The sequence below is a fragment of the Hypanus sabinus genome, chromosome 4, assembly GCF_030144855.1.
Source record: "Hypanus sabinus isolate sHypSab1 chromosome 4, sHypSab1.hap1, whole genome shotgun sequence".
Taxonomy (NCBI): domain Eukaryota; kingdom Metazoa; phylum Chordata; class Chondrichthyes; order Myliobatiformes; family Dasyatidae; genus Hypanus; species Hypanus sabinus.
The window spans coordinates 59,115,050-59,137,206 of NC_082709.1; the positions used below are offsets into that span (position 1 = coordinate 59,115,050).

Sequence of the window (22,157 nt, forward strand, 5' to 3'; positions counted from 1 at the left end):
AGGTGGGGGGGAGGTTATATGGGAGGCAGGGTTTGAGGGTCGGCACAGCATTGTGGGCCAAAGGGCCTGTAATGTGCTGTACTATTCTATGTTCTACGTTCTATGCAGGTGGATAGGGAAGGGAGGCCGGTATCAGGTGGGAACCTGCCACAGAACACACAACGTCCCAGTGAAATGCTCCCAGCACTTTAAATTCCCATGACACATATACAGTAAAGTGGAAAGTTAGAGGCAAATTCATCCTTTTCTAAAGTATCCAATGAACAGATAGTTTGCTCTGATTCTGTTAGTGAAATTGAAATGCTCTGATGGTGATTGTTTGGGTATAGTATCTCAACAGCGTGATTAACTCTTGAGTTATCTGTGCAATACAATAGAATACAATGTGAGGGATGAACACATTGGCTCAACATCAGATAAATATTTGCTTTTATGTGTGAAAAATACAGTTTCATGTTAATGTTCTTAACTTGTACTTGTTGTCATTACAACTATTTCATGGTATCCTTCCGTTAGATCTAGAGATGATGTTATCCGGAAGGTTTTTCAGGAGTCAAGAATGAGGGATAATCTTATTGTTACTGCCAATACGTATATTAGATGCTCCTCAGAGGTTCAGGTGAGACTGTGTCAGCCTGTAACAGCAAGCAACCGCTGCTGCCTCATTCTTGACCTCTGAAGACCTCCTCGATAACATCACTAGCGGATCTAACAGTTTGGCGTAGTCGGCAGGAGACTTGAAAGGATTAAGATGTGGAAAACCCAAGATGAGACAGAAGTTTTCAGAGCAGTCATTCAACAGGAGGTGATACTTTCCTCTTTGCTTTCCTAACCATTACAGAAGTACCTAATTCTTACTTCAGTACACTATTTAACGGAAGTCTACGGTTAAAGTTAAAAAACCATAAGACATAGGAGCAGAATTAGGCCATTCAGCCCATTGAGTCTGCTCTGCCATTCCACCAAGGCTGATCCCAGATCCCACTCAACCCCATCCGCCTGCCTTCTCGCCATATCCTTTGATGCCCTGACCAATCAGGAAACCATCAACCCTCCATCACAATCTGTGGCAGAACATTCCAAAGATTGCCTACTCTCTGGCTAAAAAAATCCTTCTTACCTCTGTTCTAAAAGGTCGTCCCTCAGTTTTGAGGCTGAGTCCTCTAGTTCTGGATGCCCCCACCATAGGAAACATCCTCTCCACATCCATCCTATCTAGTTCGTTCAACATTCAGTATCAATGAGATTTCCCCCCCCCCCCCACATTCTTCTAAATTCCAGTGAGTACAGGCTCAAAGCTGCCAAACATTCCTCATGTGTTAACCCCATCATTCCCGGAATCATCCCGTGAACCTCCTCTGGACTCTCTCCAATGACAACACATCCTTTCTGAGATATGGGGCCCAAAACCATTGACAAAACTCCAAATGTGGCCTGACTACTGTCTTATAGAGGCTCAGCATTATCTCCTTGCTTGTATGTTCTATTCCCCTTGAAATAAATGCCAACATTGCATTTGCCTCTTTTACCACAGACTCAACCTGTAAATTAACCTTCTGGGAGTTTTGCACAAGTCCCTCTGCACTTCTGATATTTGAACCTTCTCTTCTCTTAGTTAATAGTCCATACTACTGTTCCTTACCAAAATGCATTACAGGTATTCCACCCCCCCCCCCCCACAAAGGTAGAGCATTCCTATGAAACCTTAAGCTGAAATGGTGTAAAGTGAAGAACCATTAATTTATATGGAAAAAGTTTTTGTAAAAGCGAAAATCCTCTTTGTAATGCGAAAACAGTTTACTAATGTAGGTCTTTTGTAAAAGCGAAGTGGCATAAAGCGAACATTCGTAAAGCGGGGGACACCTGTATCATACATTTCCCAACACTGAATTCTATCTGCCATTTTTGTCTAGGTTCTGCTGCAATCACGTTGCTTCCTCAGCACTACCTACCCCTCCACCTATCTTTGTGTCATCCGCAAACTTTGCCACAAAGCCATCAATTCCATTATCCATGACCCCTGAGGAAAACCTCTAGTCACTGATAACCAACCAGAAAAGGTCCCCTTTATTCCCACTCGATGCTTCGTGCCTGTCAGTCATTCCACTATCCATGCCAGAATTTTCCACCATAGGGTTTTATCTTCTTAAGCAGCATCACGTGTGGCACCTTATCAAATACCTTCTGAAAATCCAAGTAAATGACATCCACTGCCTGTCTTTTGTCTACCCTACTTATTACTTCCTCGAAGAACTAACAGATTTGTCAGGGAAGATTTCTCTTTACAGAAACCATGCTGACTTTGGCCTATGTTATCATTTGTCTCCAAGTATCCCAAAATTTTATCCTTAATAGACTCCAACACTTTCTCACCCACTGAGGTTAGGCTAACTGCCCAATAATTTCCTTTCTTTTGCCTTCCTCCCTTCTTAAAGAGTGGAGTGACATTTGCAATCTTCCAGACCATGCCAGAATCAAGTGATTCTTGAAAAATCATGACCAATGTATCCATTATCTCTTCAGCAACCTCTCTCGGGATTCTGGGATGTAGTCCATCTGATCCAGGTGTCTCATCCACCTTAAGAATTTTCAGTTTGCCTGGCACTTTTTCCTTTGTAATTGCAATGGTACTCACTCCTGCTCCCTGACACTTACGGACCTCTGGCACACTGCTTTTCTTCCATAGAGAAGACTGAAGCAAAGTACCCATTAAGTTCATCTACCATTTCTTTGCCCCTATTATTACCTCACCAGTATCATTTTCTAGTTGTCCAATATCAACTCTCACTTTCCTTTTACTCTTTATATAACTCAAAAAACTTTTAGTGTCCTGCTTTATATTATTGGCTAGTTTGCCCTCATATTTCATCTTTTCCTTTCTTATAACTTTTTTAGTTGCCTCTTGTTCGATTTTAAAAGCTTCCCAATCATCCAACTTCCCACTCAGTTTTGCTACCTTATATGCCCTTTCCTTGGCTTTTATGTCGTCTTTAACTTCCCTTGTCAGCCATGATGGCCTGTCCCTGCCTTTTGAGAATAATTTCTTTTGTGGGACCTATACATCATGTGCCTTGTGAATTATTCCCAGAAACTTCAGCTATCTCTGCTGTGTCCTCACCACCGCCAGTGTCCCCTCCAATCCACCTGGGCAAGCTCCTCTCTCATGCCTCTGTAATTCCTTTATTCCATTCCGATTCTGAAACATATGACTTGTATTTCTCCCTCTCAAATTGCAGTATGAATTCAATCATATTATGATCACTGCCTCCTAAGGGTTCCTCTATACTAAGCTCTCTAATAAGATCTGGGTTATGACACAACACCCAGTCTAAGACAACCTTTCCCCAAGTAGGCTCAAGCACAAGCTGCTCTAAAAAGCCATTTCATAGCAATTCAACAAATTCCCTCTCTTGCGATCCAACACCAACCTGATTTTCCTCATCCCCTTACATATTGAAGTCCCCCCATACTATTGTGTCATTACCCTTATTACATGCCTTTTCCAGCTCCCTTTGCAGCCTCAACCCCACGTCTTGGCTATGAGTTAGAGGCCTATACTTGATTCCCATAATATTTTTTTTATCCTTAACTTCACCCACAAAGATTCATCATTCTCTGACTATGTCAACTCTTTCTAAAGAAGTAATTCCACCTCTTACCAACTGAGTTACACAACTGCCTTTGCCTTCCTGCCTGTCCTCTCAATACCAAGCATATCCTTTCATGTTATGTTCCCAACTCTGGCCTTCTTTCAGCCACGACTCAGTGATGTCCACAACATCATCCTGACCAATCTCTAACTGCGCCACGAGTTTGTCCACCTTATTCCAAATGCTACATGCATTTAAATCCAACACCTTTAGTCCTGCATTTTTCACCCTTGGTACAATTTAAATCTTTGCTTGTCTGTATTTGTACCCAATTATTGGCTTGTCTTTCCTTATATTCACGTTACACCCATCACCTACTTGTAAACCTGCTGGCTCATCCTCAGCTCTATCATACTGGTTCCCATTCCCCTGCCATATTAGTTTAAACCACTCCCAACAGCTCTAGTACATCTGCCTGCAAGAAGATTGGTCTCCCTTGGATTCAAGTGCAACCCATCCATTTTGAACAGGTCACATCTGCAGCAGAAGAGGTCTCTATCCAGAAATCGGAATCCTTTCCCCCGCTCCTATTCTTCAGCCACACATTTATCTGCCACCACATTCTATTCCATTCCTCACTGTCACGTGGCACAGGCAGTAATCTAGAGATTACTACCCTTGAGGTCCTGCTTCTCACCTTCCTTCCTAACTGCATTTATTCTGCTTTAACCCAGGACCACTCAACTCTAGCCTATTCTATTCTTTGTTTTTCAGTGATGTTAAACAGTCCTGTTTGGCTGTGCATTGTCCTTTTATTAAAATCTTACACTTCATTATGAAATGTCTGCCTTTTGCTCTGTCCTATTGGCATTTGTGACCAAGTACAGACACTTCACACAGTTTGATGGTGTGAATAGAAACAGTGGTGGCAGGTACAGAGGAAACATGAGTTGTGTTAATGCATCACAAGTAGAATGACAAAAGAACCAACCAATCCCCTCCAGCACTACTCCCTCTATCAGGCTGAACTGATCCTCACACTCAACAATTTTTTCTTTAACTACTTCCGCTTTCTCTAAACTCAGTTGGCAGCCATTTGTACCCAGCTATGCCTGTTTATGTCCACGTTCCAAGCCTTCCCCAGGTATACTACCCAACTCTCCCTCTGCTACATTGATGACCTCATTCATGCACCCATGCTGAACTCAACAATTTTACCAATTTTGCCTCTAACTTCCACCCCATCCTTAAGTTCACTTGGTCTATCTCTGACATCTCTCTCCTTTTTCTCGATTTCTCTGTCTCCATTTCTACAGAGAAACTGTCAACTGACAGCTTTTATAAAGATACTGATTCCCACAGTTATCTCTACCCACCCCAGCTCTTGTAGAAATACTATTCCCTTTTCTCAATTTCTTTGTCTCCGCTATATGTGCTCCCTGAACGTAACTTTTTACTCCAGGACATCAGAGATGTCCTCCTTCTTTCAATAATGGAGTTCCCCTTGGTCTATTGGTGTTGCCTTCACCCACATCTCCTCTATTTCGTGTACATCTTTCCACTGCCTTAATAGTGATAGTTCCTCTTGTCCTGACCTACCCACCCCATCAGCCTCCTCATCCAACAAATTATCCTTCACAACTTCCGCCAACTCCAAAGGAATCCTACCATTAAAATTATCTTTACCATCTACCTTCCTACCCTCCTCCCCCCTCACTTTCCACAGGGATCGCTTCCTCCATGATTCCCTTGTCCATTCGTCCCTCCCTACTAATTTCCCTCCTGGCACTTATCCCTGGCACTGCACCTGCAAATCTGCTGGGGTTGTCTATTGTGTCTGGAGCTCCTGATGTGGCCTGTCCTACACTGGTGAGAACCTTCGTAAACTGGGGGACTGTTTCATCGAGCACCTCCACCACAAACAGGGCTTCCCGGTGGCCAAGCATTTTAATTCCGATTCCCATTCGCATTCTGATGTGTTGGTCCGTGTCCTCCTCTTGTGCCAAGATCAGGCCACCCTTGGGAGAGGAGCAATACCTTATGTTCCTTCGGGGTACCCTCCAACCTGATGGCATGAATATCGATTTCTCCTTCCGGTCAACAAATCCTCCCTCCCCTACTTCCTCTGTTCCCCATTCTGACCTTTTACTTCCCCTCTCTTGCCCATTGCTTTCCTTGGGTTCCCTCCTCCCATGGTCCACTCTTCTCTCCTATCAAATTCCTTCTTCTCCAGCCATTGATCTTTCCTACCCACTCGCTTCACCTATCACCTTCCAGCTAGCCTCCTTCCCCTCTTCTCACCCGCCTTTTTTATTCAGGCACCTCCCCCTTCTTTCTCAACCCTGAAGAAACATATACTGTTTATTCATTTCCATAGATGCTGCCTGACCCGCTGATTTCCTCCAGCATTGTGTGTGTTTGTGTGTGTGTGTGTTGCTTTGGATTTCCAGCATCAGCAGACTTCCTCATGTTTACAAGTAGGATGCATTGTTTTAACGCTACAATGAATCTTGAGAGATAGCTACCAACTGTATTGTATTTCTGCATATACTTTTATGAATAAACTATATATTAGAAGTAATAAAATTCTGCACAGTATCTTTCCCTCAAAGATCATCTGGTCTTTTATCCTCGGTGGTTTGAGGGAGTGATGCACCATCAATAATTCTCGGAGACGTGAGGCGAGATAGGCTTTTATTGGCTGGAAGATAGCACCGTCAGCAGCAAGAGACCATCACACAACATCCTGGAGACTGAGGGAGGAGCAGAGTCTCCAATCGCCTTTATACAGGGGTTAGTGGGAGGAGCCACAGGAGCAGTCAGCAGGGGGAGTGTCCAGACAGGTATATGTAGTTCACCACCGGGAGCGTGGTGTGAACAAGCTTAGCTGTAATACTCTCGAGATTCGTTCTGTGCTGCAGCAGTTGTTCGCAGGCAGTGAAGCATCCTGGGATATCCTAAGGACAAGACTGGCCCACTGTGCAAGGCACACAGAACAGTCAACCAATGCTCCTTACCACACTCGTTCTATCCTTCTGTCCCTCTCTGTCTGACTTCCTTTCAATTTACTTAATGGTATTTTGGCTCTACCACTTTCCATGGAATAAAATCAATGGTCTCCCCTGGCCTGGGTACAGGTGATTCTCTTAAAATCTGTATTGGATTTCTTAGAGATTACCATTTATTCGTTGTACCCATGTCTGGGCTGCTTCACATCACTATTTCTATGCATGCCATCAACCATGTTTATAAATACTACTCTACAGCAGCACAAGCCCATTTGCAGCCATGCATACCAATTGCCCTCCAAATCTGACTGTTGCAGTATCCAGACCTTAGGCAGCCAATTTGAAAGCCACACTCTTCTCCCTTTCTTTGATGGTCGTTTGACAGCTCCCTGCTATCAAAGGTCTCTTCAATATTTCTGATGTTTCTAAAACACAGGAATCATAGGCCCTCTCAGCCCTCCCCATGCATGCAGACTATCACAGTGATTCTATTTGCCCGCAATAGGCTTACATTCCTCTACACCCTTCCGAGACAACGTCGTGATTGTACTTGGCTGCTCTGGCAGATAGTCACTACTCTCTGCAAGGAAAAAAACTTACTCCTCAGGTCTCTTTTAAGCACCCCCCCCCCCTCACCTTAAACATGTTCCCTCGGGTTCTAGACTCTATTACCATAGGAAACAGACTTGATCAGCCCCAGCTATGCCCCTCATCATTTTAGAAACCTTTGTACTCCGCCCCTCAGCCTCCAATGATGTTCCAGTGAGAATAAGCTCAGGCTATCCAGTTCCTTCTTATAGCTACAGGCAACATCAAGGTGAATCTCCTCTGCCCACTCTTCAATGCTACCTCAGCCACTGTACTGCAGCCTAGCCAATGTATTCTAGGGGACTGTCCACCCAGGAGTGAATCCAGCCTCCCTGATTGCCCATTCAGTTCCACAATGTCCATTGATAATGCCGACGTTTCTCCTGAGCGGCAGGGAGCAGCAGCAGTCTCCCCTTCCCCTCACTGTGTCTATTTACACCCCACCATTCCAAAGCCAAGATGGCCATGCACAGCAGGTACCTGAGATGCCGATCGCCAGGGGTTTTGCCTGCCACTCCATCTCATCGTGGCAGATGTCGAACAGCAGGTTGACGTCTTCGTGGTAGTCGCTAACCATAGACTTCAGCAGCGGCAGATCTCCCTGCACCAGTGCGCGGTGGAATGTCTCCGGGCCTTGGCGCTTCACGGCGCGGGAAGGCATGATATGCTGCTTCTGTTCAAAGTGGAGGAATATCTGTGACCGGTTCACAGGGTCTCTGTCCATTGCCTGAAGAGCTGTGTGTCTGGAGTTTATTTTAGCCTTGTCTCCCCACTATTATACTGAAGGACACTGGCTATTGTTATGCTATAAATACCCTGGTATCACTCAGCTCACCCACCATTGTGCCGCTATTAATAGTCTGCAGTCATGCAACAATCTCAATATTGGCAGTGCTGGGAATGGGTGCATGACTTGTCTCATTCACGTATGTACAGCAGACAAATAAATTTTACTGAAAACTTTTCAATTGTCCCATCTGCTGTTGGCTGTCCCTCAGATCAGGGCTGTGCGTGGCTTGAGCTCAGTCCATTGAGGACAGGCTGTCCAGCGATACTAGTACTCAGAACCCAAGTTCCAGTTTATTGCCATTCAACTGTAAGCATATGTACGGTAAAGAAAACAGCAGACCTCAGGGACCAAGGTGCGAACACAGGACATATCACATTCAGCACACAAAAATAATATCAACAGATTAAAAAAAAGTATTCTGTAGATGCAACAGACACAGAACGCTGGAGGGACTCAGCAGGCCAGGCAGCATCTCTGGAAAAGAGTAAACAGTCGATGCTTTGGGCCGAGACCCTTCATCAGGGCCATTCTGTACAAGTTGACATAAAGTGCACTTTGACATATAGTTAAACATAGAATAGTTTTACTGATACTGCTGCTGTCATATATACTGTGTTCAGAAAGCTCACAGCCTGGGTGAGAAACTGTTACCCACCGGAACACTGGTTATGGTCTGATGACTTTGTGTTGGTTAAAACACAAAGCTCTGGAGGGACTCGCAGAACAGCCGCAAGATGCCAGAATTTTGTGTGTGTTACTCTGGATTTCCAGGATCTGTGGAATCTCCCATGTTCATGAGGAACTCAGCAGATCAGGCAGCATCTACGGAGGGAAATGGAGAGTTGCCATTTTACAATGAGGCCCTTCATCTGGACCCAAGTTCTGCTCAGAGAACTCAGAATGATAATCAGAATAGGTAAAGGCTCTTGATGTGAAGTGGTCCGTTATTTTCCACAGATCCCAGCATCTGCAATCTCTTGTGTCTGCATCTTGCTGGTTAAAGTCAGAGTCAGTGTTGCCCAAGGACCTGCTGGGGAAGTCAGAAAAAGCATTCAACAACTTACCACGTCAAGAGCTTTGGATTTCCAAAGGAAGAGATTTTGAGAGATTTAAAGAGAGAGCCTGACTAAACCCTGGACTTGGCTTTGGGGAAGCTGGGTAAGACAAGGATCAAGCTCCAGAGTTAAGGAACTGTAGGCAGGGAGGCACTTGTGAGATGGCAAATGTCCTTAGCTACCACTGGACACCATTCTTGGGTATAGTACAGGATGTAGGACTGTAGGAGGGTATGGCCCACTGAAATGACTGGAGACATCACCCAACTGTTACATCAGGAAATGGAATTCACATACATTTTAGGATACAGTATCACCAGAACATAGTACTATCAGACCATCATGTGAATAGTACCTGACGTCATACCAGAGTGAAAGGTCTGGAAGCTAACAGGAAATGGTACCTGGACACACTGCCAGTGCAGAGTTCTCAGAGACTGTAACAGATGCTCCAGTGGATTTGAAACTTTGGTGTGTACCAGGGTCTACTGCCTGGATTTTGTTCCCTGATACAGTAACTCAAACATTCCCTGGATGAGGTACCCAAATCAATGCTACCCTGCATAACACTTGACCTTGACCAAAGGGCCAAAAAGCGATATTGGGATTCGACACCCAGAAATAGGGACTGGATACACCACCGGCTATTTACCATAAGGTATAAATAGTATTGAATCCAGTTCTGAGACATAGTCCAGCGTCCAGTGTTTGAATGCAGCTCCTGTGTTTCAGGCTGAGCTCTTCTCAACCGTAGGTTTTTGGAACGCTGCGTTCGGAAGAAATGCCACACCATTGCTGCACTTACTCTGTGAACATCCAAAACCCAGTGGCGTTACTTTGAAGGAAAGGATGGAGATATTGCTGGAATTCCGATTCATACTTCTCTCTCAACTAGCAACTAAAATAAAGCCCTTGCTGCGTATGGATCAGTTTATTGTGTTTACAAGAGTAGCCACTTTTGAGGAGATCTCCATTGGCTGTAGAACACACAAGGACTTTCTGACAGGCACAATAACAGTGCAAGTTACTTTTCTCCTGAAGAATGAAACATTGTCAGCTAAGCCACATTGGCTCTGCCATGATAATGCCTTGTAGTTTCGAAGGGGATTCAGGTTCAGATTTAGTTATCACATGTACATGGAAGCATACAGTGAAATGCATCATTTGCGTTAACAATCAACACCCCAAGTATGTGCTGGGGGCAGCCCGCAAGCGTCACCATACACTCTGGTGTCAAGGTAGCACGGCCACAATTCTTGGCAGAACAACACTGAACACAACAACAGCGAATGTAAGCCCCTTTCCTCCCTCCAACCCACCCACAGACGCGGATGGTCCTCCAACTCCAGGACAGGCCTCCGGATCCCTAGTATCCGGTCTTCAGCCTTCAAATATCAGGCTTTGACTCTGGACATCCGATCGACCTTCAGGTTTATCGACCCCCGGACTGAACTCCTGGCTCGCCGGCTGACCGGCCTTCACGCCTCCTGCTTGCAGTGACATCTGATCCAGTGACTCACCATCCACGGACTCCCCTTGTCATCGAATGATGACCATTCAGCTGATTATGACTACAAAACAATTACTAATGACAATTTTTGGTTTGAAACTCCACTGTTGTCACGGTGGGATTTGAACTGGGTTACCAATGCATGTACAGAACTACTATATACAGCAAACTTAGCTGAAGGGTATCTGAGGGACATGGTGCGAGAATGGCAAGCTTCAAGACTAAAGGTTGTTTATCGTCATTCTTCAGTACACGAGCGCAAAGGAGAACAAAATGATTGTTACTCCAGATCCGATGTAGCATAACAAAACACACCGAGGATAAAAACACAATGAATATACACATAAAAGCATTCCTATAAAACACAATGTACAAGTAACTGTCATATGCGTAGCCTGATTGTACGTACATAAGGTGATGTGTACCGTATATAGTGGTGGGTATATGTTGGAGGCATTCACCAACCTGAAGGCTTGGGGGAAGTACAGTAACTGTTTTTGAGTTGATGTGAATGTTGTGTAGCCTCTTCCTTGATGGGAGTGGGACAAACAGTTCATAAGCAGAACAGGTGGGAGCCTTCATGATATTGCTATATGATACTTCTCCCGACATCGCTCATCCCAGGAAGCTCTACTAATATCAACTTAGAAGGCAATAGGACAAAGGGACATAATGAGTGGCCTCATCCAGGTGATTGGCTGCAATGCTGATAGAAAGTCAATGATCTAAGATATGAATAGAACTGTTTGCTCACAGCGATCAGAATACAGATTTACATAAAAGCAAGAGATTTTGCAGATGCTGGAAATCCCAGAGCAACACACTCACAATGCTAGATGAACACAAGCATTAATAGTAAATGTACTTTGAATTTTAGGAACTCAGCAAGTTGACGTTTCAGGCTGAGACCCTTCATCAGGCCTCATCTTCACGAAGAGTCTCAGTCCGAAACGTCAACTTTTTATTCCTCTCCATAGATGCTGATTGACCTGCTGAATTCCTCCTGCAGTTTTGTGTATGTTACAGGCTTACTTTAACAGCAGCAGGTGGGACACTCAATAATGTTGCACACCGGTTCACACTGAACCACCCTGGTCTCTCATACTCACCACCTTACCACATCTCCAGCACGGTTCACAAACTGACCGCCAGCATTAAGCACTATGAGAATCCCACTGACGTCATGCTTCTTGCAGGAGAGGGTGATGTGAAACCAAAAGCTGTAGGTTGTTACTGGAGGAGGAGGAATATGCCTGTACTTCTGACAGAGTACCATCCACTTCAAAGTCAACCAGCAACCTCTCCCACGACAGTCCATTGTGTCAAATCTTACGCTCTTTGTCTGTCCTGCTTTTCCCATCACCTAATTCTGAAAAACCAAGTGCAGAAGCTTGCATTAGCTTCTTCTCTTCCTGTCCCAAACTGGTGCATTACCATCTGGTAGAACCAGAAAAAGCTGCAGCAAGTTGTAATCTCAGCCAGCTCCATTAAGGATATCTTCAAAGACAATGCCTCAAAAAGATGGCATCAATCATTATGGACCAGCACAGCCAGGATATCACACAAGAGGTACAGGAGCTTGAAGACACACTCAACATGTTTGGAACACATGTTCCCCTCCATCATCAGAACCCACAGACATTATTTTTTTCTCTTTTGACACTACTTATTTGTTTTTTTAATCTACGCTCTGTGGCCACTTTATGGAGGAATGGAGTCAGGCTAACCCCTATTGACATCAATGGACCTGGGGTTGAGCTTTAAGTTCCTCAGCATCCACATCTCCGAGGACCTCACGTGGTCTGTACACACCAGCCGTGTGGTGAAAAAGGCACAGCAGCGCCTCTTTCACCTCAGACGGTTGAAGAAGTTTGGTGTGGGCCCTCAACTCGTAAGAACTTTCTACAGGGGCACAGTTGAGAGCATCCTGACTGGCTGCATCATTGCCTGGTATGGGAACTGTACTTCCCTCAATCGCAGGACTCTGCAGAGAGTGGTGTGGACAGCCCAGCACATCTGTAAGTGTGAACTTCCCACTATATAGGACATTTACAAAGACAGGTGTGTAAAAAGGGCCCAAAGGATCATCGGGGACCTGAATCACCCCAACCACAAACTGTTCCAGCTGATACCATCTGGGAAATAGTACCGCAGCATAACAGCCAGGAGCAACAGACTCTGGGACAGCTTCTTCCACCAGGCCATCAGACTGATTAATTCATGCTGATACAACAGTATTTCTATGTTATATTGACTGTCCTGTTGTACATACTATTTATAATAAATTACTATAAATTTCACATTTAGACGGAGACGTAACATAAAGGTTATTTACTCCTCCTGTATGTGAAGGAAGTAAGTAATAAAGTCAATTCAGTTCAATGAGGTGGCTCTGTACACCTGCTCATTAATAGCATGTGAACTAGAAGCTAAATTCCAATTATTTGGCCATTTAGCTCAATGTGAGGTCTTGTTGTGCATAAATTACTTTATTGTGTTTACAAGGGTAATAACATTTGAGAAGCTCTCCATTGGCTCTAAATCTCTTGAGGACATTCCAATAGGTGCCATAAAAATGTGAGTTATACATCTCCCGGAGGATGGGGTGCCAGCTAAACCACATTAGCCTTGCCATGATATAGTTGGGCTTGCTCAGTAAATAAACTTGTCACCAGAAGCATCTGACTGATGCAGCGGGCTGACTCTGGCACCGTTGCCACCAGGGCTCCCACCGGTGCAAACTGTTAGAGCCTGAAGCTCACCCTTATCCCTTACAATAAGAAATCAACCCTCCACTCCCTCTTAGTCCTCAGCCTAGGGAAGTGGGCTCACACGTACCAGTGCGACAGGTGGTCAAAAGGCTCAAAGTTGGCAAGGGAGTACTCCCCATAAGACCCTACGGCTTCAGTGCTGAGAGGGCTGGCTTTAAATGCAGGTGTCTCATTTTTTATGACCTTATATGTGTGCAGTCAAACTTGGAACAAGATAATGGGTCACAAGCTCTTTGAGCTTCGCTGTGATTTGGCTCTTTTCAATGCAAGTGTGCTTTTCTCCTATGCAAAGTATTCCAATATTCCGACCAGCACCTAGCAACAGGGCACTGATATCTTTCCAGCCCCATGACTTCAGTGTTGTAAGAGGCTAAAAATAGCGGGCTGAGTCTGTGTGTTTTCAATGTGCTTGTATCAGGACTCCAGACAGTTCAGGACACAGGTCTGGGAGTGGCATGGTGGTGCAGCACTTAGCACAGTCACATTACAAGGCCAACGGATCAGGGTTCAATTCCCACCACTGTCTGTATGGATTCTGTTTGTTCTCCCTATGACCGGGTGTTTTTCCTCTGCCTGCTCCAGTTTCCTCCCACATTTTGAAGACATACGGTTAGGGTAAGTGAGTTGTGGGATTGCTGGAAGCACAGCAACACTTGCAGGCTGCCCAGCACACTCCTCACTGATTTAGTTTGATGCAAAAATTGCATTTCACTGAGCATTTTGATGCACCTGTGAATCTTATCTTTCAGAAAGTAATAAGGAAAATCCTGCTTGACAGCCCTACTGCAATTTTTTGAGGAAATTACAAACAGGGTAAACAAAGGAGATGTAGTAGATGTGGTGTACTTAGATTTTCAGAAGACCTTTGACAAGGTGCCGCACATGAGGCTGCTTAGCAAGATAGGAGCTCATGGAATTACAGGGAAATTACCAGCATAGGTGGAGTATTGGCTGATCAGCAAAAAACAGAGAGTGGGAATAAATGGATCCTATTCTGGCTGGTTGCCGGTTACCAGTGGAGTTTCACAGAGGTTGGTGCTGGGACTGCTGCTTTTTACGATGTATGTCAATGATTTCGTCTATGGGTTGAATGGATTTGTGGCTAAATTCGCCAATGATACAAAGACAGGTGGAGGAGTGGGTAGTGTTGAGGAAACAGAGAGCCTGCAGAGAGACTTAGATAATTTAGGGGAATGGGCAAAGAAGTGGCAAATGAAATACAATGTTGGAAAGTGTACGGTCAAGCACTTTGGTAGAAGAAATAAACGGGCAGACTATTATTTAGATGGGGAGAGAATTCAAAATGCAGAGATGCAAAGGAACTTGGGAGTCCTTGTGCAGGATACCCTGAAGGTTAACATCCAGATTGAGTTGGTGGTGAAGAAGACGAATGCAATGTTGGCATTCGTTTCTAGCAGTATGGAATATAAGAGCAGGGATGTGATGTTGAGGCTCTATAAGGCACTTGTGAGACCACACTTGGAGTATTGTGTGCAGTTTTGGGCCTCTTATTTTAAGAAGGATATACTGACATTGGAGAGGGTTCAGAGAAGATTCACCAGAATGATTCCATAAATAAAAGGGTTTCCATATGAGGAACATCTAGCAGCTCTTGGGCTGTATTCCCTGGAGTTCAGGAGAATGAGGGGGAATGTCATAGAAACATTCTGAATGCTAAAATGCTTGAACAGATTAGATATGGGAAAGTTATTTCTCATGATAGGGGAGTCTAAGACAAGAAGGCACGACTTCAGGATTGAAAGGTGTCCATTTAGAACAGAGAAGCAGAGAAATTACTCTAGTCAGAGGGTGGTAAATCTGTGGAATTTGTTGCCACAAGTGGCTGTGGAGGCCAAGTCATTGTGTGCATTTAAGGCAAAGGTAGATAGGTTCTTGATTAGCCAGGGCATCAAAGGGTATGGGGAGAAGGCAGGGGAGTGGGGAATTGCATCAGCCCATGATTGAATGTTGGAGCAGACCCGACAGGCTGAATGGCCTACTTCTGCTCCTATATATGCTTTATAGCAGTTATATATGGTCAAAAAAGAAGTAGATGCAGAGAAGATGGGTAAAATTCCCTGCTGATTTTAAAATAAAATACCCAGCTTAATTCTTTACAAACACCACCCTCAGAGTGTGAATGTCCAATATAAACCTGGCATTCATGGAACTTGCCTTTAGTCAGTGGGCTGCCTTGCTGCCAACAATCCTTCTCTCTCCTCCCACACCCAGAGTGCTGATAAACAATTTCTCTAGGTTTTGAGAAAGTCTGGGTAATTCCAATGAATTTGAGAATGTTTTCTCTGCTGCCCATATCTAAATTTGTATTGCTCCTTCAGACCCATGCTCACTGATCTGTCCTGGATCCCAATCTCCAAATGCCTCGATAATTCTCATTCCAGGTCACTCTCACCTCTCCCTCTCTCTTTAACTTCCGATCAAGATATCTTCCCTTCCTCAATTTGTGACAGCTTGCCCATGTCTGACTTTCATTACTCCAGCAGCTTGGGTCCCAGTCCTTGAGATTCACTCCCTCAAACTCCTTGATCTTTTTACTCCTTTAAGACACTGTGTAATCCCAAGTGTATGATCCCTTGCTTTAATAATCCATTATGGGGGCAGTTGAAACAAATTATTTTTTCTATTAATGTTCCCCTGTAGCACCTGTTGGAGCAGGAGGTTAAGGTGATTTACAGTCATATGCCAAAGGAAGATAAGTAAGTCTAGCGTTGCTGCGGCAACAAGCCCACCCACAAAAGCAAAATGCATTCATGATCAGTCACTTCATCCTACAGAACCTCTAAAGTGTTTGTAGAAGATCCATTGCTGCAAATTCATTCCTATATTTCCACAATCTTTCCATCTTCTTAAGCCCATCACGCCTACAGGGGCATAGAAATGTAGAAACATAGAAAATAGGTGCAGGAGTAGGCCATTCGGCCCTTCAAGCCTGCACCACCATTCAGTATGATCATGGCTGATCATCCATCTCAGAACCCTGTACCTGTTTTCTCTCCGTACCCCTGATCCCTTTAGCCACTAGGACCATATCTAACTTCCTCTTAAATATAGCCAATGAACTGGCCTCAACTGTTTCCTGTGGCGGAGAATTCCACAGATTCACCACTCTCTGTCTGAAGAAGTTTTTCCTCATCTTGGTCCTAAAAGGTTTCCTCTTTATCCTTAAACTGTGACCCCTCATTCTGGACTTCCCCAACATCGGAAACAATCTTCCTGCATCTAGCCTGTCCAATCCCTCCAGAATTTTATACATTTCAATAAGATCCCCCCTCAATCCTCTAAATTCCAGTGAGTATAAGCCCAGTCGATCCAGTCCCTCTTCACATGAAAGTCCCGCCATCACAGGAATCAATCAACCCTATCAATCAATAGGGTCCTCAGAGTCCTCTGTCCTGGAACAGTCTTTCAAGTTATTCCCAGGTGTAGCTCATCCCAGGGATGTGGTCTTTGGAGTTTCTCTAGCGATGGATTTTGATGGAATGGGGCTGCTAGCCCCATGTCCAATCCTCCTCCTTTTGCAGCTGGGCTTTGGACCGTCCATGGTAGTTATCTTTCCATCAGGTATGACATTCCACCGGTCCATCTGCTGTCTAATTCATCAGCAATGGAGATAGACAAGTTATCAACCTTAAGAACTCCATCTCAGTGGTTAAAGAGAGCTCAGAAGTCATGGCTGACTGGGAGAATTCCTGCCATACAATCTGAGGTTATGGGTTGACACTCACAGATCTAGGGAGATGTTTCATTACAGTACCCGAGGAAGTACTGTGCATGAAAAAAATTGCCTTCTGCTCGAGCTGTTTTACTGAAACCCCATCAGGCCCCTCAGGGTGATAGTAAACCTTCCACAGTATCATTGGGAAGGACAGAGTGGTGGTAAACCTACACCTGAACTATTACAATGTTTTGGTCCCAAGGCAAGAGGATATAGCATCATTGGAGGTACAGGAGCTCAGAGGAGATTCACCTGGCTAATTCCTGGGATGACATGGTTGACATATCAAGAGAGGCTAATCAAGTTGTGTCTGGGAGCTTGGATGAATGATTGGGGACTTTACTAAGACACAAAAGATCCTGACAGGATAGATGTCAAGATGTTTTCACCACTGAAAGAGTCTCAAACAAGGAGAGATAAGAAGCTGTTCATTTAAAACCGAGATGCATAGAAATTTCCCTTTTCTCTGGATCACTGTAAGTATTTAAGATAATTATTTGAAAGATTGAGGGAATCAAGTGCTGTGGAGATCTGGTAAGAGGAGGAGTAGAGGTCTGAGATAGATTAACCATAATCATATTGAATGGCAGGGAAGGATGAAAGCATCTTTTCTTGCGTCCTTGAGTTCCTGGCCAATGCTCCTCCCTCAATTAATTGTTGGTTATAATTACTGAAGTGCCTTGTGATGTTCTAAAACTCCTTCTTTCAATTGAACTGTATGCAGAAGACAGCTTGCAATAAGATTATTTCTTTCACAGCTTCAGGTGGCCTAGAGCCATTCTACAGCCAATGAAGTACTATTCAAGTGCAGAACTTTTTTAACTGCAGGAAACACATTGGCCAATCTGTGTGCTGCAAGCTCCCACGAACAGCAATGTCGTCATAACCCGATATTTTGTGATTGATTGACAGTAATAGGACTTGAGTCCTTTTTTGTTTAAGGGTGTTTTTTTTCCCCCACTTCCACAAAATCCAGTATTTTTTTGACTTAACAAAATTGTCAACCAATGTGCAAGTTTTAAGACAGCATGAGTGCATTCAAATTCACATTACATTCAAAGTGACAATGGGTGACAAAGTCATTAACATCACACCACAGAGCAACACGTCTGGGGATTGGTCAATGGCCTACATCTGATTGAGAAAGCAATGCAATCTTAGACATTATAAATTAAAGTGAAATTTCCCCATGGTTTTCAACAATTGCTGACATGGTATTATATTGATGCTAGTAAAAAAGATCGTTTCCTTGTTGAGGAGCAGGATCTAGTTAAAAATGAAAAATTCAAGCTCCATGCATTAATAAGCAAGGCACATTGGTATTGATAAATACAGAACAAGGAACACAACACAGGAACAAGCCTTTGGCCTACAATGTTGTGCTGAACATTCCTGCTGCCTACACAAAGGCCATATCCTTGCATTTCTTGCACATTCACATGCCTATCTAAGAGCCTCTTGAATGACCCTGTCGTATTTGCCTTCACTACCACCCCAGTTAGCTCATTCTATGCACTCACCGTTCTGTTTTAAAAAGCTTACTCTGCACATCTTCTTTGAACATACCCCGTCTCCCAGTAAACATAGGCCTTCTGGTATCAGACATTTCAACCCCGGGTAAAAGATACTGGTTGTCTATCCATGCCTCTCATAATCCTTTAAACCTATCAGATCTCCTCTCAGCCTTCACTGCTCAAGAAAACAACACAGGTTTGTTCAATCTCTCCATATAGCATATGCCCTCTAATCCAGGCAGCATCCCTGTAAACCTCTTTCCAAAGCCTTGACATCCTTCCTATCTTGAGGGTGATGAGAACCTAATACAATAGTTTAGATGCTGCTTAACTAGAGCTTTACAAAACTAAAGGTTTTTGCAAACCCAAGGCGACCCCTTCCAGTTCGTCTGTGAAACGGCTTCTTCCTCTTCTTTTCTCACGTCTCTCTTCACTTTTCAAGATGGCTGGGGTCCTGTCGGAGTCCGTGATCCGGACTTGCAGATCAGGCTACAGTTCTCCACGGGTGGTGGGCTTTCATTCTTGGACTTGCTGTGCAGACTGGTGCTTTGCTATCTCCAGGTGCGGGCCCCATGGACAACCCTGCTCCTGGCTGACGTCACTGATGGAAGTGTTGTCGGAGCTTGAAACACTGAGACAGCAGGCAGTGTACACTGCTGTTAGAAGGCCTAACAGCCTCTCTGTCAGTCCTGGAGACAGGGGATTCGGGCAAGCAACGCGGCAGATCATAACATCAAAAGAGCGGGCTCCTGGTCTCCCGCTCTTGTTTGTTGCAGAAGCAATCTCTCGCTCTCCCTCGCTAGTGAGAGAGAGCTTGTCTGAGATGCTGAAGTGTTGGGATGGACAATAGATTTTTGACGGACTCTTTGGGGGCTTTGCAATTGCTTGCATGGTGGATGGGGGTCGGTGCTTTTGCTGGAGCAAGTGGGGGGAGGGCAGGGTTGATACTTCTGCTGCTGCTTGTGCATGGGAGGAGGGAGGGGGTGCTTTGGGGGTTCTGATGTTTCTGTCATTCATTCTTTGTTTTTTTTCCGTTTTGTGGATGTCTGTGGAGAGTAAGAAATTCAGGTTGTGTATTGTATACATTCTCTGACATTAAATTGAACCATTAAACCAATGAACAACAGTAACCTCCTGACTCTTGAACTCACTTCCTTGACTAATAGAGGCAAGCATGCTAAATGCCTTCCTGAGCACCCAACCTACCCGAGTAGCCACTTTCAGGGAGCTATGAATTTAGCCCCATAATCTTTCTGCACATCAACACTGTTAAGGGTCTTACTTTTCATCTCCAAATGTGTTAAAATCCATCTGCCATTTTTGTGTCCATATCTGCAGCTGACCTATGACTTTGGCGGTCTCCTACGCTATCTACAAAGCCGCCAATCTCTGTATTGTCTGCAAGCTTGCCAAGCCATCCATGCACATTTTCATCCATCACCAGTCACAGGGCTCCAGCCAGAATAAATACCATCCACAACTACCTCTGTCTTCTATGGACAAGCCAATTCTGAATCCAAATGGCAAAATCATCGTGGATCCCATGCATTTTAATCTTATGGATAAACCTTCAATGAGGGACTTGTCAAATACCTACTAAAATCCACATAGACAACCTCTACAGCCTCTTCATCACCTCAAAAAAAACCAATCAAGTTAGTAAGACATGACCGCCCCACATAAATCCATGTTGACTATCCCTAATTAGTTCATGGTTTTCCAATTGCTCATAAATCCATTCCATAAGATTCCTCTTTAGTCTATTAGACTCACCGGTCTATAGTTTCCAAGATTATTCTGTTTCCCTTATTGAGTAATGGAACAACATTAGTCCTTTGGGACCTCTTCTGTGGCTATAGCGGGCATATAGATATTGGTCAAGGCCCAATGTGGTGAACTACGTGTGCCTATCTGGACACGCCCCCTGCTGACTGCTCCTGTGGCTCCTCCCACAGACCCCTGGATAAAGGCGATTGAGGCCTGAGCCCGGCCTCTCAGTCTCCAGGATGTAGTATGGTGGTCACTCACTGCTTGTTCCTTCTTCCAGTCAATAAAAGCCGATGCCTCGCCTTTACGTCTCAGTGAGTTATTGATGGTGCATCACCCCAGCAAAACCATCAGACTTTGAGGACTTATTCACCTTAAGAGACCCAATACTACCTCCTTTCTCATCTTGAAATGCTCTAGAAAATTAGCATGCTGCACACTGATCCTCTACGTCCTTCTCCTGGGTAAATACTGATGTGCAAATGACTTATTAAGGACTTTACACACATCTTCGCATCCAAGCAAATGGTTCACCCTTTATCCTTGAGCTGTCCTACCCTCTCCCTAGTTCTCCTCTTGCTCTTGATGTATGTATAGAATGTTTTGGGATTCTCTTTAATCCAGCTTGCTACGGACTTATCGTGGCCTCTTCTGGCTTTCCCAATTCTCATCCTGAGTAATTTTCTGGCTTCTTTATAATCCTTCAGGGCTTTGTTTGAATTAAGCTTCCTAAAATCTTACATAATTTTCTTTTTGACTAAATTCTCCACCTCCTACTAAAAGGTGGGTCACCTGGCCAGACTCATTACACAAAACCAGGTCCCGTACTGCCCCTCCTTTTCTTGGACTAACTACATTCCAACTTGAGAAACCCTCCTGGACGCACCAACCAAGTTCTGCCCCATCTAAATCTCTTGCATGAAGGTGGTGCCGATCAATATTGGGAAAGTTGAAGTCAACCATGACAACACCTCTGTTGCTTTTACACCTTTCCCTAATCTGTTTGCACATCAATTGCTCAGTGTCCTGCTATGGAAGTCTGTAGTATAGTCCCATCAGAGTGATTGCATCTTCCCTATTTTTGAGTTCTAAGCACATACACTCTGCCGAGTGCAGAGGGGAAACAAAAGAGCCCCATTAGCAAGACTACATTCTAACTTGAATGAAATGTGACAGGCTGACCGAGCAAGACGAGAGGGTCCAGCTGTGCAGACGGTTCTTTCATCCAGTCATCGTTGGAAAGCTCGATGATGGCGTTGGCACTGTGAGCCCGCTGCTGGAGAAGGAAACTCACTCCTTCTGAGTCATCCTGATCCAGGGTGTACTTCAGATCCCGGACAAACTGCGAAGCAACGGGGTGATCGGGGACCAGCTCGCATTTTGGTTTAGTCTCCTGCATAGCTGAGCTCATGGAAGGCTGGGAGGAGAGGGGGCAGTGAGCTGCTCAGATTAGATCAGAGGCTTGGAATGTGTGGCTCAGGTTACAGAATCACGTGGCAGAAGCAGTCTGCATAAGGCTGACCTGCTCCCAAAGGTAATGAATGCTCTTTCTGTCTGAAGCTGAACTTGTGGTTCCTCCCATTGTAGCTCTGGGTTCAAACGCTTGATTAATTCAATTTTGATCCAAGGTCGAACAGAAGACATTGAATTGATTATACCTTTATCCCATCTAATTAAAATCACCAAAAACTCACATACAACGCATATCTCGCCTTGTTTACCCAACACTACAATGTTAAAGCTCTCATCCCTTTTTTTAATAATTCCAAATCCATGTTCTCCAATTTCCCCTGCCCTTCTCTGCCTCTGGATCCACCCACCAGGTCCA

General features: G+C 44.5%; 1 protein-coding gene across 1 annotated transcript in view; it reads right to left on the reverse strand.

The window, feature by feature from the left end:
• Positions 1-21,798, reverse strand: part of asb18 (ankyrin repeat and SOCS box containing 18) — a 63,807-nt gene extending 42,009 nt beyond the window's left edge. The window contains exons 1-3 of the mRNA XM_059965967.1: positions 21,522-21,798; positions 9,931-9,942; positions 7,667-7,787 (exon numbers count right to left, since the gene is read on the reverse strand). Of these exons, the coding sequence (XP_059821950.1) occupies positions 7,667-7,787; positions 9,931-9,942; positions 21,522-21,740 (352 nt within the window). The 5' untranslated portion in view covers positions 21,741-21,798. The remainder of the gene's footprint in view (positions 1-7,666; positions 7,788-9,930; positions 9,943-21,521) is intronic.
• Positions 21,799-22,157: the final 359 nt, after the last annotated feature.